General features: G+C 48.4%; 1 protein-coding gene across 2 annotated transcripts in view; it reads right to left on the bottom strand.

The window, feature by feature from the left end:
* The window catches only part of ADAM12 (ADAM metallopeptidase domain 12), a 347,656-nt gene that overhangs the window by 54,684 nt on the left and 266,644 nt on the right, over positions 1–26,328 (bottom strand). For both annotated transcript variants that reach the window (XM_078434959.2, XM_078434958.2), the window contains exons 12-13: positions 4,950–5,127; positions 480–569 (exon numbers count right to left, since the gene is read on the bottom strand). In XM_078434959.2, coding sequence (XP_078291085.2) covers positions 480–569; positions 4,950–5,127 — 268 coding nt within the window. The remainder of the gene's footprint in view (positions 1–479; positions 570–4,949; positions 5,128–26,328) is intronic.

The following is a 26,328-nucleotide window of genomic DNA, read 5'->3' as shown; positions in this document are numbered from 1 at the left end:
TTTGGGGAACAATTTCTTTCCAACCCGTAAATAAATGACTGATCACCGATGACTTAGCATTCAAGTGTGCATTTCACACGAAGATTGGAGGGGGCGCCTGGGGGGCTCAGTGGGCTAAGCATCTGACTCTTGGTTCCGGCTCAGGTCGTGATGGCACAGTTGGTGAGTTCGAGCCCCGAGTTGGGCTCTGCGCTGACACTGCAGAACCTGCTTGGGATTCTGTCTCCCTCTCTCTGTGCCCCTCCCCTGCTCATGCTTTCTCTCCCTCTCTCTCTCAAAAAAAAAAAAAACCCAGATACATAAATAAAGTGTGCATTTCACACGAAGACTGGACGACAGTGGGGGACACCAGCTTGCATGGTGAGGAGTTACGGTTTTCACGGTAGAGGGGCCAGGAAGCCATCCTGTTGCCTCGCTCGTCCTGTGTCATTGTGGAAGCACCTGAACCCGGGGGTGGCCTCGGGGCCGAGAGAGCTCACCCGACAGTCTTCACAGCACAGCCCGTGTGCGCACACAGCGTCCGGCTTCAGGGTACAGGTGGTGGCATTGCAGCAGACGTTCGTACATTCCTGGGGAGGAGAGCGGGACTCGTTTGACAGGGTCTCGTGGGGCAACTACTCATGGAAGGCCCGGGCCATAAAGGGAAGGAGCTGAAAACCGGCCTGAGATTATTTTCACATCTAGCAAAGCCAAGCTTCTGTGAAGCTTGCCAAGGTCTGTGAATCCCTGGGAAGAGTGAACAGCACTCATTCCGTGCCTTTCACAGAGGGTAAGGGGAGCGTGCATAGGAAGGCGGGCTGCCCGATCCAGTCAAGTGGGCTGTGGCTGCGGGTCTGTGGGGAGGCCTCTGATTCATGATTCACGCAGGTCTTATTGTAGTGAACGGTCTCGGGATCGCCGGAACACTCTGAACTCACTTTAAAAATATACACAGGCGTGTACAAACTCAACTCTTCAAATACTGACCCTTTTAATCTGGAGCATGCCGGCAGGGAATGGGGTCCAATCAATCGTGGAACCACAGTTCCCCGCCCTCCAGCCCAATGTGGTAGCCAAGACTCTTGCTCAGCACAGGTGGCTGCCTCACCCGGACAAGGCACCTCTCAGGTCCGAAACGCACATCAGAATGACCAAGAGGCCGGAAAGGAGGTCTGTGGGATGTGCCCATGGATTTGCAAGGGATTTCAACAGAGAGATCACATATTAGATGGACTGCTCTCTCTGAAAGGACAGAAAATGACCTCCTCTGTTAAGTTGTTCTTCACAAGTGCCCATGTTCTTCTAACAAAAGCCCTACAAGGGATTGGCACCTTTGCTCGGCTCTCCACAAAAGGTCCATACATATTACCTACTGCATTTATGAAGTCCTTGTACTTTAGAACATCCCAATAACCTAGAGTTTACACATGTTAGAAGAAAATGAATTATCCGAAAGAAGAGTTCATGGGGTCATTAGTATTAACTCGTGTTAATTAATTAATTAATGTCCTTTTAGTATTAACTAATGCCCTTTTATTTAGGATGTGACATGAGCAGAAGAAGATATATACCATTAGAGTGAAACCAATCATGTAGTATTTTAATAGTATAATATTTTACTCCTGAAAACCATGTTCTGTTAATGAAGTTATCATCAGTATTACAAACGCAATGAATAACATTTTGTGGATAATCCAGAAGATTTAGGACGATCCTGGATCTCTGAACTGTGTCCTGTGTGAGACTCTATGAATCATGCTCTCATTTGGTGTTTACGACTGGCTCCCATTATACATCCATCCAAAGTTATGAAATTTTAAATTTGCTCAAGGACCTTATAAACATCCGGAGCGTATAACATATACAGTAAGACGAAGTGCCAACCAGAAGTCATGGCTGTAACTTTGATGACAGGAAGGGTTTCTAACTCATGGACTTATATAAGTTTAGGAACTTGCTTTGTTTTTAAAAGGAGTCCACTGATCGATTGCGTTCCTGATCAGTGCCGTCAAATACACAGCAGTGTTGTCCTGTTCACTGTGGTCTAAATGGCTCTACTAACGACATACTAACCAAATTACACATTTCCTTGAGCGTCTCCATTAAATCAGCCATCTGAAAACTAGGTCCTAAGATTCTTTAAGAACCACCTCCTCACCCCCGACCAAATCACTAAAAAATATAAGCAGCAGTTCAAATGGAAATGCAGCCAAGTAGAATGGCTTTGACTTCAAAGGGGCTTGATAATGTGAGAAAGATAACTAAGTTTAAAAGATATTTGCAGGCTACTGTCATTCTATTGACTTTAAACAAGGAGATAAGGCTGCTTTCCCAACCCCGTTAGCTGGATGAATGAGTGAGTTGTCAGGATATCCTTATGGTTGATGTAAATCCAATGCCCTGTACGGAAGGCTCCAGAAATCACTTGCCTTTTTAACTACCCAGAATCTATTCCTTCTGCAGGACTATATGTATCAGAAGAGACAAATTCTTCATCTGTTGATACATATGTTATGTTAGTACTCAATAGGAAAGTTCAACAGAGCCAATGAACACTAGTTCTCCAAAGAAAAAAGAGTAATGAAGCCGTTAGTGAACTCTCTGCAAAGGCCATGTCATTCTTGGGTTGTGGGCGGTAGATACAAATTCTTAATCACAATGCACTGAGATTAAGTCTACAATGCATCCTCCTGAAAATAGTGATTATTTCTGAGAGCAAGGGGGCAGAAGAGGAATCCAGTTATGAGCTGGGGAAGTTCTGGTCCCGTTCGCTCCCCGATGTGGCGACACACTGAGTCCCTCTGGGGGCCAGGGAACGCACGGGCTAACACGAAGCAAAGGCGTGAGGACTATTTCCAGGGCCTGAGCGCTGGGCAGGGGCCTAAAGAGCGCAGGTGAATTAAGCCCGGGGCTGACTAAAAGTTTTGGTCCAAGCAGTTTGGAAACTGGATATGGGTTGTTATACTCTTGGACACAATTTGAAAAGCAAAAACGAAAAAACTACAAATCGAGGTAAGAGGCTTGCCTAGAACGTTGAAAGATTGCTCAGACTTTGAAAGAAATGTCGATGGAAAGAATGAGAGTTGTCTCTTCGGATAGCAAGAACTTATCCTGTGAAACAAGGACCCAACCACAGAAACATACAGTCGGGAACTATATGCAAGCAGAACATGGCTCTACATAAGGAAGGAGTTTGACTGAATCAGTGCTGCCCTGCCACGACATCCTGCCTGGAGAGATAGCAAGCGCCCCGTCAAAGCTGAATGACTCCTCGATGGAGGCGAAGTTGAGGACCGTGACATCAGTGGCTGGCAAATTTCAGGTACTCAAACATTCGTTGACCGGATGGTGGTGGTGATGGAATATGGAGCGAATGACTGCGGATGATCATTCTACACCTGAGAGTTCATGACTCTAGGAAGAGCTGTCAAACTTATTTAGAGTAAATAAACAGTTACAAGGAGTTCCAATCAAAGAGAAACCATTTTAAGTCCACATGGCCTCTCCTGAGAAATACGGGCCATTTATACTAATTTTGTTTTTCTTCTGCAGGTAATTAACAAAGTCCCCAAGGACTCTCCCCTTTGTATCCCCCGTCCCATGACGGTTTCAAGTTTTCCTCCACTAATCTTCAGAAGAGTTTCTATAACCCCATGCATGAGGACTGGCTCCCGTACAGCAATCACCCCCAACACACTGTGAGCAAAATTATCGCTGCCGCGGACAGTGCTGGTATCGCTGTTGAATCCCGGATTTGGAAAGGACGCACAAACATTTGATGGGACCACCTCTACTAGCCCCATCCCCCAGCACTTATTCACTCCTGAAGTTCTTGCAGAGCTGGACGGACTGAGACCAAGATCGTTCCTGCTGGTATGGGAAAACGCAGCGCCTTGGGAATTACAAATATGAAGAAGGTTCTACAACCGGTTGCCTGTCCGACGAGCACAGGAATCTGACGGATATCCCGGGATCTCTGCACATTTCCTTCCACCCTAGAATCCCCTTTTCGGAGCAGCCCTCCAAAACATGCTCTTCCTAAGCCCTCACCAAGCCTGTCTGTGAATCTAGCCAAGCCCGCCTTGAACCCGTCTACCATTTCTGCTTGCATAAGCTCTCGGGGAGGGAATCCCACATGCAGACTGCTTGCTATACAAACTACTTGCTTTGATTTATTCTAAACACTGCCTCCTCCGAGCTTCCAGGAGACACCTGTTTTTACCAAGAGGTCTCACTGTGGGCTCTCTTTCTCCTTCCTTCTCAAGATCATTCGGAGATTAAAAAGCGGCTGTTAAATAATTTTTTCTGTTGCTGAAGTTTATCTTGGGCCCTACAGGAATAAGACATTTGCCTGACACTGGCTGGAAAACAGGGTTAAATAAGCCCTTTGCTGGATACAAATGTTCCCTGCTTCCGCTTACTGCTTCTGAAGGCTAACAAGCAAGGAGGCAGGAGCCCGGAGCCTCGGGTTGTGCATACAGAGAAGGCTGAGGCATCAGGCGGTTTTTCTACTTGGGTGGGAGCTCTTGGTTAAAAATGAATGTTGCTTATTCAAATTCCCCTCTGGTTGCTCGCTTTGCAAAGAGAAAGAAATGATGCTTATTAGCCATTTGAAGCTAGCATTCCCAAAGCTTTCTTCTCTGTTAAACTCAAAGCTAAATGCTTTATTTATTGTTCTTGTCCTCAGCTGGCCTCACCTAGACCGTGTCCTTCAATAGAGAAGATGCTTTCTTTTTAAAACCAGTGATACAACTTATTCTGAGATTCAAGAGAAGGCCGCCCTGGCTGGCACAGCTGTTCAAGGCGGGGTGGGGTGGGGGCTCTTTAGGACTTTCCAAGTGGGGGGGGGCCTGTTTAGGACTTTCCGTCGTGAGTTTCTAGCACTTTCATTCTGCCGCATAATTCTTCCAAGTCCCTACTCCTTTGCCAGCCACAGATGCAAGGCGGCGGTCCCAGGGGGCGTCTCTTACCTCCGGCCCTCCACAGTCACACTCCTCTCCTTGCTCCACATATCCGTTCCCGCACTTCTGGCCCCCGAAAGACTGCTTCACTTCTGGCAGGTTGAAGAGGCACATTCCCATGCCTTTCTCCAGGCTGGCCTCTAGGTCCTCCTTGCTGCAGCTGCTGAACACCATGGGGAACGGGAACCTGCGGAGAAGAGCTGAAACGGTCAGCCGTCGAGGCACAGAGTGGCTTCTCGAGCCTTTTCTCGTACAGAGATTCACGGGGCTCGCTGACGAGCGCTGCCCACATGTCCACCCTTAGTCCCAGTGAACCGAGGCTTAATTGCCCGGCATAAAACGAGGCGCACTCGGCTACATCCTGAGATCTATCCCCATACAGCGCCCACGTTACCAAGGAGGAAGTGCTCTACCAAAAAACAAATCCTCTTCTGACCGTTTTCAAATCGACAAATTTGCACAGCATCTCATGATGGACAATCATGAACAGTTCTGCACAAAATGATAGGACCAAAAAAAAAAAAAAAAATGAGTCCTTGGGACCTGCAGCTTGTAATACGAACGCACACCGGTGTCCTCATTGGAAAGCACAAGGAAGAGACACGTACAAATGACTGTGCGTATCACTTCCTCGGTTCCACGGACACAACCCCACTGTAGGTGAGGGCCGGCTGAGGCTGGCATTCGGGTCTATGAAGGGCAGATCACTGCTTCTGAAAGCAGAGCTGTAAGAAAACGCAGGGGACTGGAAGTGTGGGCCCTGCTCTTGCCTCAAAACACCAGGGCTACGGTGGATGTGGCAAAGTTGGCCAACCTTCCCGGCATAGTTCATGTTCCGCCTTCCATGGTCCAGAGGGGCTGCCCCACCCCCTCGCTCCAGGATGGGCTAGAGGACTTATTCTCGGCAATGGAACGTGAACAGAGGTGAATTGATGCGGAATGCTTCCGGTTGAAGGTGAAGGGACTGTGGCTCTTCAGGTCCTTTCGTTCCCCTCGGTCAGCTGAGCTCAGGGTATTGCAATGTCCTAGGAGGGGGCGTCTGGTCCTGACTCCCTGCTGGGAGCGAAGCCACCGGCAGCTTAGAGCCTCGGAGTGTCATCTGGGTGGGAAACCCACCTCTATTATGATAAGCCACTGAAAATTAGGGGCTTGTTTCCTACAGCAGTTAGTGTTACTCAACACACATAGGGTAGCTCACTCTTTCTTCAGATGCATTTTCGCGTATCTTGAGGCAGAGATGGTTATGAGGGGCAAGGACGCCAGAGACTCAGAAGGTTTGGCTATTTAGTGAGGAAGTAGGGCCTGTTGACCGGCGAGCCTGAACACCCTCTTTCCATGTGGACGTTTATGGGGTGACATTATGACCGGATTCTAATCAACTGGCCAAGCCAATGCAAGCTGGATGTATCCCTAAAGGTGGCAGACCAGCCACCACTCAATATCATTTGGCACATTTTGAGATCAGGATCATTTCCTGCGAATAAACTGGTAACACCGTCTTATCCCCCCCTAATGTGTTTTATCCGCCTCGGGTGATTAACTCTGGAGTAGAATTCGAATCTACAAATCAATGAATAAGCGCATGTCTTGCATTGGATGGAGAGGTAATAATAATAAAGCAAGGCTTACTTCCAGTGCTGTCACAAACTTCCGTTCGAAATCTTTAGAACCTCCCTTGGCAGACAGATTACTCTTGATATCAAAATGACGCCAAATAGCTTCAAGTGATGATCACCTGAAAATTCTAATTTTATCCATTTAGAAGTGCTTTGTGTTGACAAGACAACGGTATGTTGTGCAGGGAATCGAGAGCCGTTCTCTTTGCAACGGAATACGTTTCATCAAGGCAAAGGATCAGACCTCCTTCTGTGTTGACAGTCCTAGGACACTTACGTAGCTCAGGGCCTGATCCAGACCCTAAACCTTGTTCTCATGTGCTATGCAGCCAGGTGTTGTGATGAACTCTTATCATTGCATTCTGGAAAGGAACGGATTTCTAGAATGTTTTCACAGTGAACTAGAAAAGACAGTAGGGTCACCGGTGAAGCTCAGGAAGGGTTGAGAGCAAGAACAACACTAGTTGAGAGAAGATCAATGAACCACCCTGTTTCGCAAATGGGCGGAACGTCCACCAGTGTTCGGAGGCTAAAGGCTTAGGGGCCGAGGCCAGCCCCAGACCCTCCCGTCTCACTGTCTTGCAAAATGTCAAATGCATATTGGGCTTTGGAGAGATGAGACTAAAGAAGAGGGATAGACAGTAAGAAGATGGATGGGATTAGTTTAAGTCCAGGACTTAAACTTCAGAATGTTTGGGAGAGGAGAACAGATCCTTGTTGGCACAAATGCGTTCGTGTGTCTGCTAGATGCTCTCAGAAGTAGAGTTACCTGCATGATGGTAAGTTTCTATTTCTCTTAGAAATGGTGGGGGGTGGGGGCAGTGAACAAAGCATTGAAAAATCCTGATTATCATGGAGCTTCCATTCCAGCCGGGCAGGTGGGTAATGCATAAGGTAAGGGGGCCAATGAAGTGTGCTAGAAAGGGATGTTAAAGAGAAAAATTAAACAGGCAAGGAGGAGAGGATGTGTGTGGGAAGAACTGAACTTTTAGGAAGGGTGGTAGAGAAAGACATCACTGGGTGTGTGTGGGGGTGGCATTTGAAGCTCTCACCTGAAGGAGGTGAGGGACCACACTGTGGGTGCATCTGGAGGAGGAACATTCCAGGCAGAGGGAAGAGCTGCTTCAAAGGTAGATGGAGAGATAGGACTGGTCTAGAGGAAGGTGCTAAATAGAAGACCTCTCGGCCACCCAAATTCATGCTGATGCTAAGCAGACTACCAAGGAGTATCATTAAATGGCGGGGAGCTTTGCTCTGCACGGACCAGGTACTGATAATGGCTGAAGGTATTTTTCATAAGAACTCTAAACTCTTATTATTCTCCCCCTTTTCAGGAAACTATTTTTGAATGACAAGCAAAGATATGCTCATCATCTCCCTTCTGCTGAGGTCCTGTCAGTTGTAAGAATGAGAATATTTAAAAATTATATCTAGGGGCGCCTGGGTGACTCAGTCCCAAGGTTGGGCGTCCGGCTTCGGCTCAGGTCACGATCTCCCAGTTGGTGGGTTCAAGCCTCGCGTTGGGCTCTGTGCTGACAGCTCAGAGCCTGGAGCCTCCTTCGGATTGTGTCTCCCTCACTCTCTGCCCTTCCCCCACTCGTACTCTGTCTCTCTCAAAAATAAACAAACATGAAAAATTTTTTAAAAATCATATCTAACCCAATGGCCCTTCCTCCAATAAACAGAATTTAGTGATGGTAAAGGATTTTAAATCTCAAAAGGGAATTTGATGGCACCAAATATTAGACTCTCCTAATTACAATACAATCCTGATCTATACATATTTGCAAACGTTTGACGTCCCAAGAACCACTGGTTGCCTAGCGAACCACTGATGTCTTGCCTTAAGAGCCAAAGAACAGTTTGTTCATTGGCATAAAAAATATGCCAGTGAACCATGAACAACGTACGGAGTCTACTCCCCAGGACAGCATCAAGAATCCATGGGCGGGATCCATCAGCACGGCGATTGTTAAGATTGCTGTTTCCTCAATGGAGTCACACGTAAAAGAGGGTCACCAGAAAGTGTCACCCTCCTTTCTAACTTTGAAGGAGGTTAGGATGACAGAATTAAACCTTTTGTGTAGTGTGTTCACTACTCTTTCACTTGTCACCCATCTACTTACTTAGGCAAGAAGCAACTTTCAAGCATCTGTTACGTTCAAAGCTCTGAGGAGGATCCCAAGATGATTCAAATATGTCTTCCCACTGTTGCCTCATCCGACCTTTGCCCAAGGAACTACCAGACACGCCCATGCCCCACACTGCCTCTCCACCCATAGCAATAAAATATGGACATGTGTTTACGTATGCATAAAATATACCATGCATACTCATCCAAATAACGTAGAAATTATATAAAAATATAAATGATATTTAATTATAATGTATATATTTAGTTGACCTATACAGATACATATTTAAAAAATAACTATGTATTGAGAACTAGCTAGGTGGTATGGTGGGTGCTTTCTCACAGTACTATTTTTTTTTAATGCTTTTTTGCTTTTAAATTTAAATGTATACAATGGAATATTACTCGGCGATGAAAAAGAATGAAATCTTGCCATTTGCAACAACGTGGATGGAACTAGAGGGTCTTACGCTAGTTGATTCAAGTCAGTCTGAGAAAGATAAATACCATATGATTTGTGGAATTTGAGAAACTCAACAGATGAACATAGGGGAAGGGAAGGAAAAAGAAGATAGAAACAGAGGGAGTCAAACCATAAGAGACTCTTAAATACAGAGAATAAACTGAAGGCTGCTGGGGGCGGTGAAGGGGGATGGGTTAAATGGGTGATGGGCACGAGGGAGGGCACTTTTCAGGATGAGCACTTGGTGTCATACACAAGAGATGAAACCCTGGGTTCCACTCCTGAAGCCAAGACTACACTGTATGTTAACTAACTTGAATTTAAATTAAAAAAAAGTTCAAAGCAGTCTAGAGAGACAGGTATCGCTACGCTCATTGTGCAAACAAGACGAAGGATTGGATCGAGAGTGTACAGTTAGGGGATGGCAGATGCTAGATTTGATTCCAAGTTCAGTCATTTAAAAACCCCATTTTCGTCATTACTGATGTCAGTTCAGCGCGGCACTACCTGTAGCGAATGGCCAGAACGTGGGCAGTGATCAAGAAACCCTTGATGCACGGATGTAAACACGGAGGACAAATCCCCCCACCCAACAGATGCCTGGATGAGTGGTCCCCCGAGTGTGGCCCCTGCATTAGCATCACTTTGCAACTTACCAAAATGCAAATGCCCAGGCCCTACCCAGACCTACTGAGTCAGAAAACCTCAGGGGTAGGGCCCAGTAATCTGTGTTTTCACAAGCCCTCCAGGTGACTTTTTACACCGAACTCCACACCCGAAAAACAAATGATCCAGTGAAGATATGGGCAGAAAACACGAATAGACGCTTCTCTAAAGAAGACATCCAGATGGCCAACAGGCACATGAAAAGATGTTCAACGTCGCTCCTCATCAGGGAAATACAAATCAAAACCACACTCAGATACCACCTCACACCGGTCAGAGTGGCTAAAATGAACAAATCAGGAGACTATAGATGCTGGAGAGGATGTGGAGAAATGGGAACCCTCTTGCACTGTTGGTGGGAATGCAAACTGGTGCAGCCGCTCTGGAAAACAGTGTGGAGGTTCCTCAAAAAATTACAAATAGATCTCCCCTCTGACCCAGCAATAGCACTGCTAGGAATCTACCCAAGGGATACAGGAGTGCTGACGCATAGGGGCACAGGTACCCCAACGTTTATAGCAGCACTTTCAACAATAGCCAAATTATGGAAAGAGCCTAAATGTCCATCAACTGATAAATGGATAAAGAAGCTGTGGTTTATAGATACAATGGAATACTACTTGGCAATGAGAAAGAAGGAACTCTGGCCATTTGTAGCAACGTGGAGGGACCTGGAGGGTATTATGCTAAGTGAAATAAGTCAGGCAGAGAAAGACAGATATCATGTTTTCACTCCTATGTGGATCTTGAGAAACTTAACAGAAGACCATGGAGGAAGGTGGGGGGGGGGCGGGAATCGTTACAGAGAGGGAGGGAGGCAAACCACAAGAGACTCTTAAATACGTAGAACAAACCGAGGGTGGATGGGGGTTGGGGGGGGAGAGGGGAAAATGGGTGATGGGCATTGAGGAGGGCACTTGGATGTTGTGAGGAATGTGGATGTTGTGGTCATCGAGGATGAGTGCTGGGTGTTGTATGTAAGCCAATATGACAATACATTTTATTAAAAAATAAAAATTAAAAAAAAATTAAAAAAATTGGGGTAAAACTCACATCATGTAAAATTCTCCATTTAAAAGTATACAGTGTAGCAGCTTTTAGTACGTTCATAATGTTGTGCAGCCCTCACCACAATGGAATTCCAGAACATTCTCCTTACCCCCCCCCCCCAAATGAACCCCATACCCATTAATTAAGTGGTCACTTCTCGTTCCCTCCTCCTTGCAGGACCTGTCAGCCACTCATCTGCTTTCTGTCTCTTTGGAGTTGCCTGTTCTGGGCATTTCATATAAATGCAGTCATACATTACGTGACCTCTTAGGTCTGGCTTTTTTCACTTAGCATAATGTTTCCAAGGGTCATCTGTGTTCTGACACTACCAAAATTAAGGTTTGGGAACAACTGACCTAGATTTAAAACTCAGATGTTGTAAAGATAATATAGGGACAAACCCACACCTACTCATGTTGAAAAATAAGAAACACAATCTAGGTGCCTCATTGGTCACCTGTCATGCACTGTTTTAAATTAGAAACAGTTCTGTTTGGGGCACCCGTGTGGCTCAGTTGGTTGAGCATCCAACTCTTGATTCCGGCTCAGGTCATGATCCCGGGGTTGTGGGATCGGGTCCCATGTCAGGCTCCATGCTGAGCACAGAGCCTGCTTGAGATTCTCTCTCCCTCTGCCCCTCCCCCACTCTTGTATGTACTCTAATAAAAGATATTAAAAAAGAGAAATGGTTCTGTTTTACACTGTGGTTCCATTTTCTAAGAAAAGCCCTACGTATAGCATTTTGAAAACGTGGTTAGGCATGTGCTAAAAATTCCATGAGTATCTGTCTTTAAAAAAAAAATTAAGTTTACTTATTTATTTTGAGAGAGACAGAGCCAGTGCAAGTGGGGGAGGGACAGAGAGAGAAAGGGAGAGAGAGAGAATCCCAAGCAGGCTCCGAGCTGCCAGTGCAGAGCCCAACATGGGGCTGGAACTCACAAAACCATGAGATCACCATGTCAGCCGAAACCAAGAGTCAGAAACTTAACTGACTGAGCCACCCAGGCACCCCTTTATTTTTTTAAGTAGGTTTCATGCCCAGTGCAGGGCTTGAACTCATGACCTAGAGATCAGGACCCAGGCTGAGATCAAGAGTTGGATGCCTAACCGACTGAGCCACCCAGATGGCCCTATCTGTCTCTAAGAGCCAAACTCAAATCACGAATAAATTTTCAAATACCTATCAGTGTTATCCCAGAATGACCAACTACTCGTCATATTATATACTAATTAAGGAGCCACGGAAGGTTCTGGTTGTGAAAAGTGAGGTTTCCGTCCTGAAGCAAGTTCCTTCCTCTTGCTTCAAACTCCAGTGTACGGGATTCTGCCTTCCTTTGGTCTATGTTGTTTCTGTCTCATTTTACGGCTGTATTCCCCGGAAGACTGATGGAAAGAACACTAACTGGGCCGTACAGTTGCCCACGACATCAAAGATCTTCTGCAGCCCAGGGTCGGTAGCTTTAAAAGATAAGCCTCTGTTTCTCCCATAGCTTTCAGGAAGTTCACCACAACATGCATTTTAATACATCTTGTACATTATCCCAAAAATGCCAGGCCAGCAGCTAATTGAATTGACAGATAGCAATGATAGACTGGGGCAAAGCAATAAAACAGGAGAATTAGACGAGAAGCCCTTCTGCAAGATACCTCCCCTCCGCACAAGCACGCTTCCAAATGATTGTATGTAGGACCCAGAAAAAAATCGCTGCTTCCCGCTCACGGGCAGATGCCACACCAGGGTGACGGGTCCTGCCCAGATGTGACCTCCTCCGTTACATTTCCGCCTTTGCCTCTAATATTTAACAACCAAGGACGCTTGGGGACAAATTTACCATGCAGAATGCAAGGTCAGAAATAAAACGTGGATGAAACAGACAGCTGGGCGATTCTGGAAAAAAACAAAACACAAAACCCCCTTTTCCAAAGAGGAACGCTTCTCACGGTAAATGCAGCCACGGCTTAATATTTTAGCTGTCACAAAGCTGCCAAGTAAAACATTATTAGGGGTTACTTTTACGTTGACAAATCTGTAGTCAGAAAATTCTTTGCTTGCAGAAGTCTATTGTGAGATTCAGTGCTATATTCTTGGGGTGAACCATACCAAGCCAATTTATCAGCCTTGACAGTAGAAGTCGGGAGTTATCTGCCTTGCAAAAGCTCTCTGGGTATTATCTGGGGACAAAGGCCTTTCTTGTGGGAAAGGAGGCAGCCAGGGAAAGCAGGTGTAACCAGGCTGGATTCACGGGGACCACAGGTCACCACGCACCGGGTTTCCTGAGATGCTGTTGCCTCATTAATAAATGTGTGCCGGGTTCCCAGCTCCGCGCTCTGGGGGTGACATCAGTCTGTGGTGCTGCCTGCAGGAACGACACTGAAGTGACCCGGGAAAAAGGAGGGGGAAATGGCCTGGGCAGCCGCTGAGAACACCTAGGAGCAGACGCATCGGTGTGACAGAAAAAAGCTAACGTCGCAGGAAACCAGGATGGATGGGAAGCCATCCAGATTTCTCTGTTTAAATCGATTGGAAAAGAAAAAAACCCCAACGAACAACAAACAGGAGCCTCGCTTCTCCCACAGCTGATAAATGATTAAGGCATAGCTGGTTTTGGAAAATATGTTGTCGACTTTCTGCTTCCCACCGATTTCTCTTTGCAGGTGACAGATTCCACAGGCTGGCGGGGTGGGGGGGGTGGGCTCTTCACCTGGGCGCGTTGCACAGAGCAGGTGGAGAAGAATCGAACGGGGAAGCTGGAATCTGAGCACCCCATCTATCAAAACTAAAGCCAAGATTTAAAACCAAGCCTCAGTGGTCACATCTACAGATCGGGGTGACAACAACGACCTCACACTCCACGGGTCAGGATCCGTGAGCTTGTAACAAAAATGGGGAAGTCGCGAGTTAACATCAAAGCATCGTGAGATGCTCGTTGCCAGTATTCCCAGAAACAAGCTGTGTATTTCTTTCTAAGAGTTGTGTCTTAGTGCCTTGAAATTACTGACAGTCAGTGCCTCGTACATTCGAGGACTTAGAAGCATTGTCCACAGGGTGCAGAATTCATCATCGATTGTGGCCCGTACGTAGCAATCGTTAAACTGTAAAACCACAAGTACGCGGAAGCTGGAGAGGAAGACGATTCAGGAGGCCCGGGAGGATCAGGCAGTTAAGTACCAGGCCTCATTTTGATACATACATGGTGTGAAAGGAGCAGAAAGATTCTCGTCAGGAATGCAAGGGCGTGGGCTCCTGTAGCTCAACCAGAACTTAGGAGCGTAAACAACTAACTAACACAAACAAAAAAGGCATCTGGACAACTCTTAACCTGCCACTCGGTCATGGTTGTGATCAGTTCCTGGAAGCTTGTTCCAAGTCTCTCCCAAAGCGCACATCCCGTGAGCACATTCTACGTACCTGTCCAACCTTGGACTCCACAGCCGAGGCCAGGCCCCGAGCTCGGGGTGGAAGAGGACCCCAAAGAGAGCCGACCTGGCCTCCGTTCTCTGAGAACGCGATCGAATGGCTCATTCTCCCCATGAATTCCACAACGAGCCCGATGACCTTCTTTCAAAAACAACGCCTTGGGGCACCTGGGTGGCTCAGTCGGTTAAGCCTCCGACTTCGGCTCAGGTCATGATCTCACGGTTCGTGAGTTCGAGCCCCGCGTCGGGCTCTGTGCTGACAGCTCAGAGCCTGGAGCCTGTTTCAGATTCTGTGTCTCCCCCTCTCTCTCTCTCTGACCCTCCCCCATTCATGCTCTGGCTCTCTCTGTCTCAAAAATAAACGTTAAAAAAAATTATAAAAAAAACCCCAAAAACCAACAACAACGCCTCAAATTCACCCAGTTCAGAGCTGATGTTCCGTGTTCCTAGTCCCTCCAGGAGCACAAACCCCACACGATCACCGTCTTCTCTTACCTCCTTGAGCATGAGGCCTGTTTACGGCGAGAGAGGATGCCCGAGGTCACCTTGGGGATGGACTTTACTCGGTCAAGTTTCAAAGCCCAAATCCTAGGGCCATCTTTAAACAAACCTTTAGGTTTTCCACAGTTATGCCCAGGAATGAAAACTTTCGATCACCACGCGCAGAATTTAGGGGCAGAGGAGGAGGGGGTGCTTTTGGGACCGGCCTGGTCCCCAGCAGCCTGGCAGGACGGAGGAACAGCTCAAGGAGGCCCATTTCGGGGGCTTGGGCTCCATTTTGCCTTGCATGTCGGCGATAATGAGCATAATTATTCACAGCGGTTACCACTGGTCGGCGAGTCCCTGCTGTGGGCCGGGTGCTCGGTGGGCACTCTCACTCACCCAGCCCCGCCCCCCGTGGGTCAGAGGACATCATCTCTATTGTGCAGATGAGGAAACTGAGGCTCAGAGAGGTCCGGTGCCACGTCATAGTCGTCTCACGTGTGGAAACACTGCTCTCTGACCTGAAGTCCCACGTTCAGTGCAACCACGGTGCCTCCACGACAGTCACGAGGCCTTGAGAAGCGGCTTCCGGGAGGCACCCCCTGGGGAAGGGCCGCAGGGCAGTCTCAGGCTGGACCCGAGTCAAGGACGGGTGGCTGGAGTCAGGTGGAGGCAGAAGCCAAACCGGCCACATGACAGGCACGTTACTCCAAGGAGACCCTCCCGGCCCCTTCCTGAACATCTCCCGTGAGACGGGAAACAAAGGCCAGGTCTGGGGATTTATCCAGCACCTGAGGTCAAGCGCGGGCCGGAAGGCACCCACCTGGGGGAGATTGTGAGCCGGTTGGGGCCCCAACAAGCTGAGGGCGGAAGACTCCTCGGGGCGGTCGGGGGGTGGGGGGGACCGAAGGAAGCCCGAGTCTGCATTCTGCCCACCCGTGCGTGCACGGGGCGTGACACCAGGAGCACTGGCTCGCGCAGCGGAGCAGGACCCGGGGCGCCCGAAAGGAGTTCCTCCCGTCAACTCCGGGAACGGAAGGCGACCCAGCCTTGGGCCCCAACGCTGACCCAGCGGGCCCACCAGCTGGGCTGCAGAAGGCAAAGGAAAGGGCCAGGCCAGGCCCAACTTGATCAAAACCGTCCTTAGTAGGGCAGGTCCAGCGTTAATAGCAAACACCTGGGATTCAGAAGGACGCCATCTGCGGCCCATTATAATTCATGTTGCTACATGTGAACTTTGACCTCTGCTCCTCCTCCCTGGAAACCAATTAAAGCCCAAATGTAATTTCCCCGAATTCTCAATAAAGAAAGAGGCCTGCTGAGCTCTGGTCAGTTGAGGGGTGCGCGGGAGGTCTCTGGACGTTACCAGAGACGAGACCTTTCGCTCCTGTGCGCGGGCAGCTGTTTCCTCCTGAACCCAGTCCTGGAGGGCCCGGGGAGCGAGGGCGGGGGGCCCCGGCCCATCAGGGGCCGGGTCTTGGCGGAGCTTCTCAGCTTCCTTACGAGAAAAGGCCTCTGTCTCTGCGTGGGGCTCACCAGGGACCGGGCTCTGGCAGAGGCAGACAGATCCAGAGGTCAATGAGGGACAGGGAGCGCGTCCAAGATAACTCCATTCTTTCCCCCGACACTAGCAGACAGACCTGCGAAGATGATGCCAGTTGCTTCTGCTGACTCTGAGTCTGTAACAGGGACGACACGTTTCATCAAATGTGATAGAGACAGGCAGTCACGGCCAGCCACCTCCGAGCCACCCAACCGGGGCTGAAGTTTGTACGAGACCTGGTCTTGCCTCGCTGGGCTCCTTGGCACGGGAGTCGCCATCAGGGCAAGCCAGAACTCAAGAAGGGTGAAGGACTGGCCCGTGGCCCCACCCCCACCCCCGTGATTGGGAACCAAAGTCCCCTCCGCTCAGAGACACCCGGGGAGTTGTGAAGGAAGGGGCCAAGAACCGGAAGCTGTGGGCTGACATTAGAGTCCGGTCCTGACCCGCTATGGGGCCACTAGGCTCCTCAAACTTCAGTTTTTTTCATCTGTAAAATGGAGGCGATTGTATTTGCCCTTTCAGGCACAATCAAATGAGAAGGAGACATGAAAGTTCTTTGCAGACTGGAGAGTGGCCCATAAAGTCTACAAGGCATTACTCTTACTACTACTTTCATTCATTCATTCATTCATTTATATTTTGAGACAGAGAGAGATAACAAGCCATGGAGAGGCACAGAGAGAGAGAGAGAGAGAGAGAGAGACAGAGAGAGAGAGAGAGGACCCTAAGCAGGCTCTGCATAGTCAGCGCAGGGTTGAACGTGGGGCTCGAACTCATGAACTGTGACATGATGACCTGAGCCGAAACCAAGAGGTGGACTCTTAACTGACTGAGCCACCTTATCATGGAAGGCGTCCCTTACCACTACTTGTAGATTTTATATTTTTGTCCCGTCTCCTCTCACTTCTGCTAAATTAAGCAAAGGCTTTCAGGGGAGACGCTTCAGAAAGGACCCCACTGTTTGAAAGCAAATTGCTCTGGTCACTCTGATCTCCATGGAGCATGTACGAGAAAAGCGATGGACCCAGCCACCGATTTGCCACCCATTTCCCTGGGGGTTCTCAGCTCTCATTCTTTTTTATTTTTCATTTTGTTTTTGCTTTTCTATTTATTATATCATATCTATTCTTGAAGCTATTATAAATCCACTGTAGAATGATGTGGGATATACAACAAATGAAAACGGCAGTGCTGTGAATGCTGGTTAGTGTAAGAGACCACAGGCTCAGCCTTCACCCCGGAGGTTTAGCCGTTACACGGAAGGTGGAAAGATGGCCTCACTCTGCATACATCTGATTGTGCTGCAACCACTATCCATCCATCTATCGTCAGTCCACCCACCGTTCTCCCTTCCCTTCCTTCCTTCCCATCCTTCTTCCCCTCCCTCCCTTCCTTCCATCATTCCATCCATCCATCCATCCATCCATCAGTCCACCCATTCTTCCTTCCTTCCTTCCTTCCTTCCTTCCTTCCTTCCTTCCTTCCTTTTCTTTGCTTCCCAGCCTTCTTCCCCTCCCTCCCTTCCATCATTCCATCCATCCATCCATCCATCCCTCAGTCCACCCACTGTTCTCCCTTCCTTCCCTCCCTCCCTTTTTTCCTTCCTTCCTTCCCATCCTTCTTCCCCTCCCTCCCTTCCATCATTCCATCCATCCATCCATCCATCCCTCAGTCCACCCACTGTTCTCCCTTCCTTCCCTCCCTCCCTTTTTTCCTTCCTTCCTTCCCATCCTTCTTTCCCTCCCTCCCTTCCATCATTCCATCCATCCATCCATCTGTCCACCCACCATTCTTCCTTCCTTCCTTCTTTCCTTCCTTCCCATCCCTCTTCCCCTCCCTTCCTTCCTTCCATCATTCCATCCATCCATCAGTCCACCCACCTTCCTTCTTTCTTTCCTTCCTTCCTTCCTTCCTTCCTTCCTTCCTTCCTTCCTTCCTTCCCATCCATCCATCCACCCACCCACACGCCCATCTATCATTCCACTCACCATTATCCATTCATCTACTGACCCATTCATCTATCCATCCATGCTTTGATTCAAGAAGTATTTACTGCACTTCACTATGTGCCAGGCACTGTTTTAGGTGCTGGGGATGAGGATTTAGCAAGAAGAAAACAAAATTTCTGACCTGGTGGAGCTTGAAGTGAGTCCTGCTGGATATTGCTGGGTGGCAGAGAGGCCCAAAATTTACCCTTGACCTCATGTCGTGGCCTCCGTGCCATACGCCCGGGGCAGAGGAGGAAGCCACGTGTGTGTGTGTGTGTGTGTGTGTGTGTGTGTGTGTGTGTGTGTGTGTTTGTGTGGTGTGTGGGAGGGGGGAGGGAAGCACTGGCAGAATTTCAGCTGTAATGTTTTCGCACATGTTCTACCACAAATAAAATGCTGGATTAACGAGCAATGACAGGAAATAATTCTCTGCTGTTGTAATATAAGTTGAAGGAAGTTTGTAGAACTAAACGGTTTAAAACTGGGGCGGTTTTCCTGCCTCCCAGAAGTCGTGCAGGGACACTGCTCTCTACTGAGAAGGCTTCAGGCCACAGACGAAACCCAAACACGGCTGTGGCCACGTCCGTGTGGCAAACACACCGGTAGGACTGAACTGCACAGCTCCCGCACTTGCCCTCAGCCTCGATGCGTGGAGCCCAGCTGCACGGAGCTCCCTCGAAGCCTGCGGCTGGAAGGAAGCCCAGCAGTTTTCTCTGACCACCACCTCAGGATAGACGCCCTTCTCCTCTTCCTGAGGCTTAGCTGCTGCCAAGCAGTGGCATTTTGATTTGAGGTAAGTAACAGGAAAGTGGAAAGGCAGGGGCTTGGGACCTGGGGACTCAGCCTTATGTCCTGGGGCTTCCAGTTGGGTTGTTTTGAAAGTGTAGGCAGTACATTTAACTTTCTGAGCCTCAGCTTTCTTATCCTTAAAATGGGCATTTTAAAGATATGTGCGATACACGACAAATGACACCCAGGTTACTGATGAACGAGGACGGTGGAATCCAATCCTTGAGGGTCAAAGTCAAGTTCTCCCATGTGCATTTCCCCCGAATGGGATATTTAAGGAGCAGTGGCCATGCTGACCCATCTCCCCAGCTTGACCTCTCTGTTTTGTGCCCAGCTTAAGAGAGGAGGGTGATTCTACTGGGCTCTTGGGCAGGGACGCTGAGTATTCCAACTCGGCATGAATTGCAGACAAAATTTCTGTATTTTACAGTGAGCGACACCCAATTACACAGAGAGGAACAAGAACGTTCTCCATAGTGATGCGCCCTCTTGAACTCTTTTCGAGAATCTCTCCTGCCAGTTCATTTCCCTCTTATGATAATGTTGGGATGCAGCCAACTAAGTCACTCTGGCTGGGTAATTAAACTGGTTCTGGGCGGTAGTGTTTTAATGTTACTAGAGTTCTTCATTTTGTCGCTGTTCCCCCTTTGTCCTCTCCTTGAATAAAAATGTCCATGTATCCCCCTATACTTTGAAGAATGACGTGAAGCCTTTCCCAAACTTTTCATTGAGAAAACAATGATCACCTTTAAATGAAGAGACAATATGGGGAAATGATTTCCCACAATCCCCTTCTTACAAAATCCCCTTCTGATAAATGTGTTTCATGATCTCAGTTCTGCAGGGTTCGGGGGCGGGGGTGAGTTTTAATTACACGGATCCTGCACTATTCTTCAAGAAAGCAAGTTCTACATAGAGTAGAGACTTCCAAAATACATCCAATTTCTATCAGTTCCCACCACATCCCCAATTCTGAGGAATCTTTCACTGAGCAAGTTCATTTTAGTTCCTTGAAACACATTTTCAGAGAGAAGTCTCCTCAAACAGAAATCCAGTTTCCCAGCAACGTGAGCTAGAAATCCCCGGGGGGAGTCCTCCTGACCTCATTCAGTTCTTTAGGGTTCAGACTGGATTGTATCCCAGAATGTGTTCCCTGCCCACCATCCCTTCCAACTTTTTTTAAAAGAATGTTTATTTTTGAGAGAGACAGAGAGAGAGACAGAGAGAGCAAGTGAGCATGAGCATGGGAGAGAGGGAGACACAGAATCCGAAGCAGGCTCCAGGCTCTGAGCTGTCAGCACAGAGCCGGACGCGGGGCTTGAATTCATGAACCGCGAGATCATGACCTGAGCCAAAGTCGGATGCTCAACCGACTGAGCCACCCAGGCGCCCCAGTCCCTTCCAACTTCTGGTCCCAGTTCACAATGAATTAGTGTTGTTGGTGGTGGTTCTCTGAAAGTGTGAAATGGTCTTATAGTTATGTTTAGACATGCCTCCTTATTTTGTACAGGCATATGCTTCTAGAAGAGGTGCCACGAAACCCAGGAGCTTATAAATAGATCAGATCAGGAGCCTCTGCGGTGAGCCTTACGGCACCAAAAACGTCCCCCGTCAGAGTCCTGAGGTTCTGTTATGTAATCAGCAGTCTACTTGCCTGTCACGAGTTCTTAGAAGGCAAGGTTCCTTCTGGGTCTGTGCCCCTACTCTGCTCCCTAGGACCTGGCAGGCACACAGGGGCACAGTAAATCCTAGTTGAGCAAATGAGTGGTTTCACTACGCTTGGTTGCCTCACCCCATTTCCTGGCAGCGGGCTTGTCCTGAGTCAGAGTCACGGGGGGAGGCCGAACCTGGGCGGAGGCCATCCAGATGTGCTACACGTCCAGACAGCTGTGTAGCGAGCAGGTATGCAGTGAACGTTTCCTGAATCGAATTAAATGGAATTGAAGGAGCCAATTATACAAACTGTTGAGGACACAGAACGGCAGTGCTTTGTGCTTAAACATGGTTATCTGATCCAGTTGTGGACGTTATTCCTGAACGTCCAACCTCAGCTTAATGTAAATCCTTTACACCGCTGGAGAGCAAGGGGTCATGCTCATTTGAGTTTCTTAGCCTGCAGTCTCCTGGGTGCACACCCTGCGGCTCTCCACTCTCTGCTGGCAGCCGGGGAGCACATCCTTTGCTTCGAAGCCATTTGCCAGTCTGGATTAAACAAAACCCGAAGAGCCCCAAACCTCATCCTTACCATCAGCATGAAAACTCTGCAGTAATTCCTTTCAGATACCCACCCACGGAGTGTGAAAGGGCTCTTCCGTGGCTCTTTGAAGTTGAGTCCTCAAAGGATGCTTAGTGTAAGGAAAGCAAAGTGACATCCTAGAGAGAACAGCATTTTGTACATCACGTATGCAAAGCTGGGAGGCGAGAGTGTGGGGCGCACAGCCTGGGGTGCTGATGTAAGACGCTTCTCATTGAATCCCCCATGCCTATTAACTACAGCAAAATACACCAGACTTTATACCCTGTCGTGCTTACTTAGGTTTTCCAAGAAGCATGTCCTGCCTTTACAAAAATAGACACAAACCGCTTAATTTGGCAAGCCATAATCGCTTGAATGCTAGTGATCTCAAAAGTGAAGAAATCTCGGGCTGCCTGGGTATCTCAGTCAGCTGAGCGTCTGACTCTTGATTTCATTTTGGTTCATGATCTCCTGGATCGCGGGATCGAGCCCCACCTCAGGCTCTGTGCTGACAGCGCAGAGCCTGCTTGGGATTCTCTCTTTCCCACTCCTTCTGCCCTCCCCCTGCACTCTCTCTCTCAAAATAAATAAATAACCTTAAAAAAAGAAGCGAAGAAATCTTAAAAGGTAAGTCAGATCATAGTTTTGCTTTGCCTAAAACCCTCCAACGACTTCTCATTGCCCTGGAGACAAAACCACGTCCCTGTCTGGTGGACTGGGCTTTGCTCTCTCGGCCGCCCCCCACCCCCTTCGTCTCCAGCAGGCACCAGCTCCCCAGGCCCCCAGGCCCCACCCCCATCCGGATCCAGCCCCACGAGCCCCTGGTCTCCAGTCCCCTCCACCCAACTGCATGACCTCCCCCCTCTCTGGGGACTCTCCATCCCTCTCTTCCTTTCGCTTTTTGCTTAACTGTCACCTCCAAGAGAGCTTTGCCCCAAGCCCCCAATAAAAGGGGGGGCCCCTAGCCCACGCATTTCCTTTCCACCCTCTTCCTGGTGTCCTTCAAAGCACTCCTTTTAACTTGTGATTTTTAATTTATTGTTTTTCAAGTCTGTCTTCCCCAAGAGACTGCAAGCTCCAGGAGGCAAGAAGGGGGTCTGTCCCGTTCACGGTTGTCACCCTGACATCTGAGCATCAGGGCATGTGATATCCCGCAGGAGCTGGGTCAGTATGAGCCTAAGACTTAGCTACATTCCCGCCATGAGAGGCTCTCTGACTCCAACTCTTTTTAACAGAAAGCTTCCTGCAAAAAATAAAGGAAGCTCTGAGAGTAGGTTTTGAATGCCAATACTGCTTTTTTTTTTGGTCCACTCTGGGAAGTGACATTTACAACGACGCTAAGTAATCTTTTCCAAAAGTGTTCAAACTCTTCACATTTTTCTTCCTCCCATAAATGTGGCATGCTTTGTCCTCAAACCCTTTCAGACCAAATGCTCCACGGAGCTCATTAATGGATGGACTCAATTGAGTTTAAACTCCCACACGAATCCCCAGAGACTGCTTTTGCCAAAGAGTAATTTCCAAGGCAGGTCTTCATGTTAACTATCCACAGACATAAAACACATGCTCGCACACACGGCCGGCCTTGCAGTAATTAATGGTACAACCTGTAAGGAACCCCCCCTCCAACTATCCTGTAAGATGTGACCCAAGTCATAACACCCCGTTGTAGCAGGACTGCATGCCAGCGTAGTTTTCCCAGGGCTTTGGGTCCCATTTGTCAATGACGGCAGGCGGCGAATGTTTCGGAGTTGGGATTCTGGAATGCCTCGATAAGGAATAAACACGGTATATCAAGGGTTGTGCTTTTTCCCTCGAAACCATCTGCAATACTTGGTTCTTTGTGATTCGGGAAGATCTGAGTATCATTAAAGCAGTCACCGATTCGTCTCTATTCGGGGCTCACCTTCGAGGCTACGACTCGAGTAACATTTTTTAACGTTTGCTGCCGGTGCCTGAATCAGTGGTGCAGAGGAAGTCAGGAGGAGGGCTGGTGTTTGGACGTGGGCCGGTTTACAACGAGCCATTCACAGAGAAACCGTGGGCGAGTTGCTGAGGGACCTTTAGTGGGAATGAAAGTGCTTTCCAGCAGCTGAGCACAGGGCTTCTGGAAGAGGCCCTCAACGTCTCGATGGTTCCAACACCCCTGTGAGCTAAACAAGAATAGCAATGCTACCACTGTGTATTTGTGGAGTGATTTACAATTTACAAAGACACGTGATCTCATTTAATCCACTCCGCTGCTCTCGAGGGGCCCCTGTGAGGTAAGAGAATGACCACGTTGAGATAATACTGCAGATTAAAAGCAGCCTGGAAGGTCTCCGATGGGTGATGGATGGCTGAGGGTTGCCTGGGCGGCTTGACCTCCCCCTCACTGTGGACTTTTGTGATTAATTCACCCACTTGCTTTAGGAAGTTTCTTTCCATCTGAGAAAATTAAAAACACCACTCTCTGGACAGGAATGTGGGATCATAAACGAGAACCAAATAGAAGAGATTTACGCAAAAGCACAAGCTCAGCAAAAGAGAAAACTGAGAAATTGCTAATAAGATATAAATCAAGTAAAGGCTATTAGCAAACCCCTGGTAAGGGGGGAAAAACCCTTTGAAATGATTTGCTGAGCTCTTAACAATAGCATTTCTACCTATGAATTTCGAGTATCTCCAGGGTCATTTGGCTCCTATCCTTAAACACTGCCACGAAGACTTTCTCAGTTGAAGGGGTTTACACAAAATTATACGGAGTATCCGAAAGTAGGTCTTGCTGTTATGCCTCTGGAATCATATAATTTTTAGAGCTATAGGGTTTCCCTCCTCTGTGTGTTCCCCATGACAATAGGCCCAGGGGTCAAAAATATCTGTTGACTACGTGAACAAGTAAGTGGAAGGATGGGTGGAGGTATGGATGAGATGATGAAAAGATGGAGAGATGGATGAATATGGATGGATGGATGGATGGATGGATGGAAGAAAGGAAGAAAGGAAGGAAGGAAGGAAGGAAGGAAGGAAGGAAGGAAGGAAGGAAGGAAAAAGACTAACTCACTCATTTTCCTGATGAAGAATGGGAAGACAGAGGGGTTACCCATTTGCCTGTATTACCCAGAACAATTGGTATCAGAACAGGGGCTACCCCGTCTCTTCAATCTCAGTCCAGAGTTCCCAGTCTAGATTTTCCTCTCTTCCGTCTGCCAAGTTTATCAAGAGTTGTAAAACATACACAATATTAGCCACTGGAAACCACTTGTGGGGGGAATAGAGGCTAATGTTTGGTGCCTATTTGATCATCAGGGAAATTAAGGAAACAGAGAATTTTCTGTAGCCACTTGGAGTTCATCAGGAATGAGAAAGCCTGAAGACCACTCAGTTGTATGTTAATTTCCTACCAGCTTCCTTGTCTGAGATTCACGCAGCAAGCTGGCCAGTGATGCTGGGGTCTGTCTGGCCAGTATTCCACGGGAAAAAGGAGATACCTACAGGCCCCTGGCCCAACCTCACATCCTAAGAAGGAATTTTTTGCCCCAAATGCCCAGCAGATAGTTATCTTGCCTCTGACTGGACTGTTTACATGACAAGAGTCCTACACACTTTCTCAGAGAAGCCTGTGTCCCTCTTGGGGAGCTCCCTTGTTAGTATCTAGGGTTTTGCAATATTTCATTTCCTGTTGCTGTTGGCCTAAGGTACTAGCACTTTGGGCTCAGGTTCTTGGCTTCTGGTATCACAGACTCAGAGCAAGTTCCTCTACAAGGTCTTGGTGACTCCCTTGAGTCATGCTGAAGACAGAACCAGAGGCAAAAAGGATGCATCCCCGAAGGTTCCGTGCTAATGGCGGTGAAGAGAAGCAGTAACTTGCTAATAAGGTGACAAGGAGATGCCTCACGAACACTTCTCACGCAGGGACGATGTGCAGTGCCGCCCAGTCTTTGTTTCTGGGGGGAATGTGATGCCCTAGGAGCCAGCTGAGGAGCCCCCCAAAGCTGCTGCTTGCCAAAGCATAAGTGCATTTTGTAACAATCCATCCCTCTCCTGGGGCCTTTATGCCTCTGGCAGGTGTCCCCCCCCTCACGCCAGGCCTGGCCCCCTGCCAGTAGGTCTTCAGAGAGGCCAGTCTTTGGGCTGTAAGTCCGGACTGGCTTCCCATGGTAGTGCGGCCTTCAGCAAGCCCAGAGAGCGAGCTTCGCCGGGAAAGTGCCGTGAAGACAAGAGCTTGGGAAGGTCTCATTCAGATATAAAAAAAAGGAGATGGTAACAAGTGCGTGTTCTCCTTTCCTAATGAAAATCTCCCCACATTAGCACAGCACTCGGGTTTGGGATGGGCTCGTGGAGGCTTCGGGATCTAATCAGAACCTGTACTCAATCACTCCACGTGATGTCTCTTTCCACCTCATTTGAATGGTACCTTAGTGAAACTATCTTCCTTTTTTCCCGGGTGAACCAAGTCTAGAGTTTCTGAAAGGCATTCCATGAGGAAGAAAGATGTAATTGACCGAAAGGGAGCAGTCACGTCATTGAAACCTCTCGGATCCAATAAGGTGGATGCATCAGATGTAGGGACGCTGGTACCTGTCCCCCCCCCCCCCCCCCCCCCCCGGCCCCGGCCCCGTGCTATCGATGTATTTCAGAGACGTCATTGGGCCAACCCTGAGGGAAGAAACACTCCCCAACTAGCACGTTCTGAAGGACGTGTGACCCATCTAACCTTGACCCCTTTGCCCAGCAAGTTTCCAGGCCCTAGGATGGCCGGGGCACTGGAGCTGTGGGCTCAAATAGAAAACATGTGCTCAGATTGTAGGATAATGTCTCAATTTCTAAACAAAGACAGTGTCTACCCCTCCCCCACCCCCGCCACTTCTCAGAGAAGTCCATCCTTATGCCATGTGGCATTGCCATCTGGTTGCCTATGACCTTCTCAGAGGAGTGCAGTTCACTCTTGCTACTTAGGAAGGGACTTCTTTCTGGAAGTTTCCATGGGTGCTCTTGCCAGGAAACCAGGGAGATTTTTGCTC

This window comes from Panthera onca, chromosome D2, assembly GCF_046562875.1.
Source record: "Panthera onca isolate mPanOnc1 chromosome D2, mPanOnc1 haplotype 2, whole genome shotgun sequence".
Classification (NCBI taxonomy): domain Eukaryota; kingdom Metazoa; phylum Chordata; class Mammalia; order Carnivora; family Felidae; genus Panthera; species Panthera onca.
Note: the sequence above shows the minus strand (reverse complement) of the source record. Positions and strands in the feature narration are given on the sequence as shown.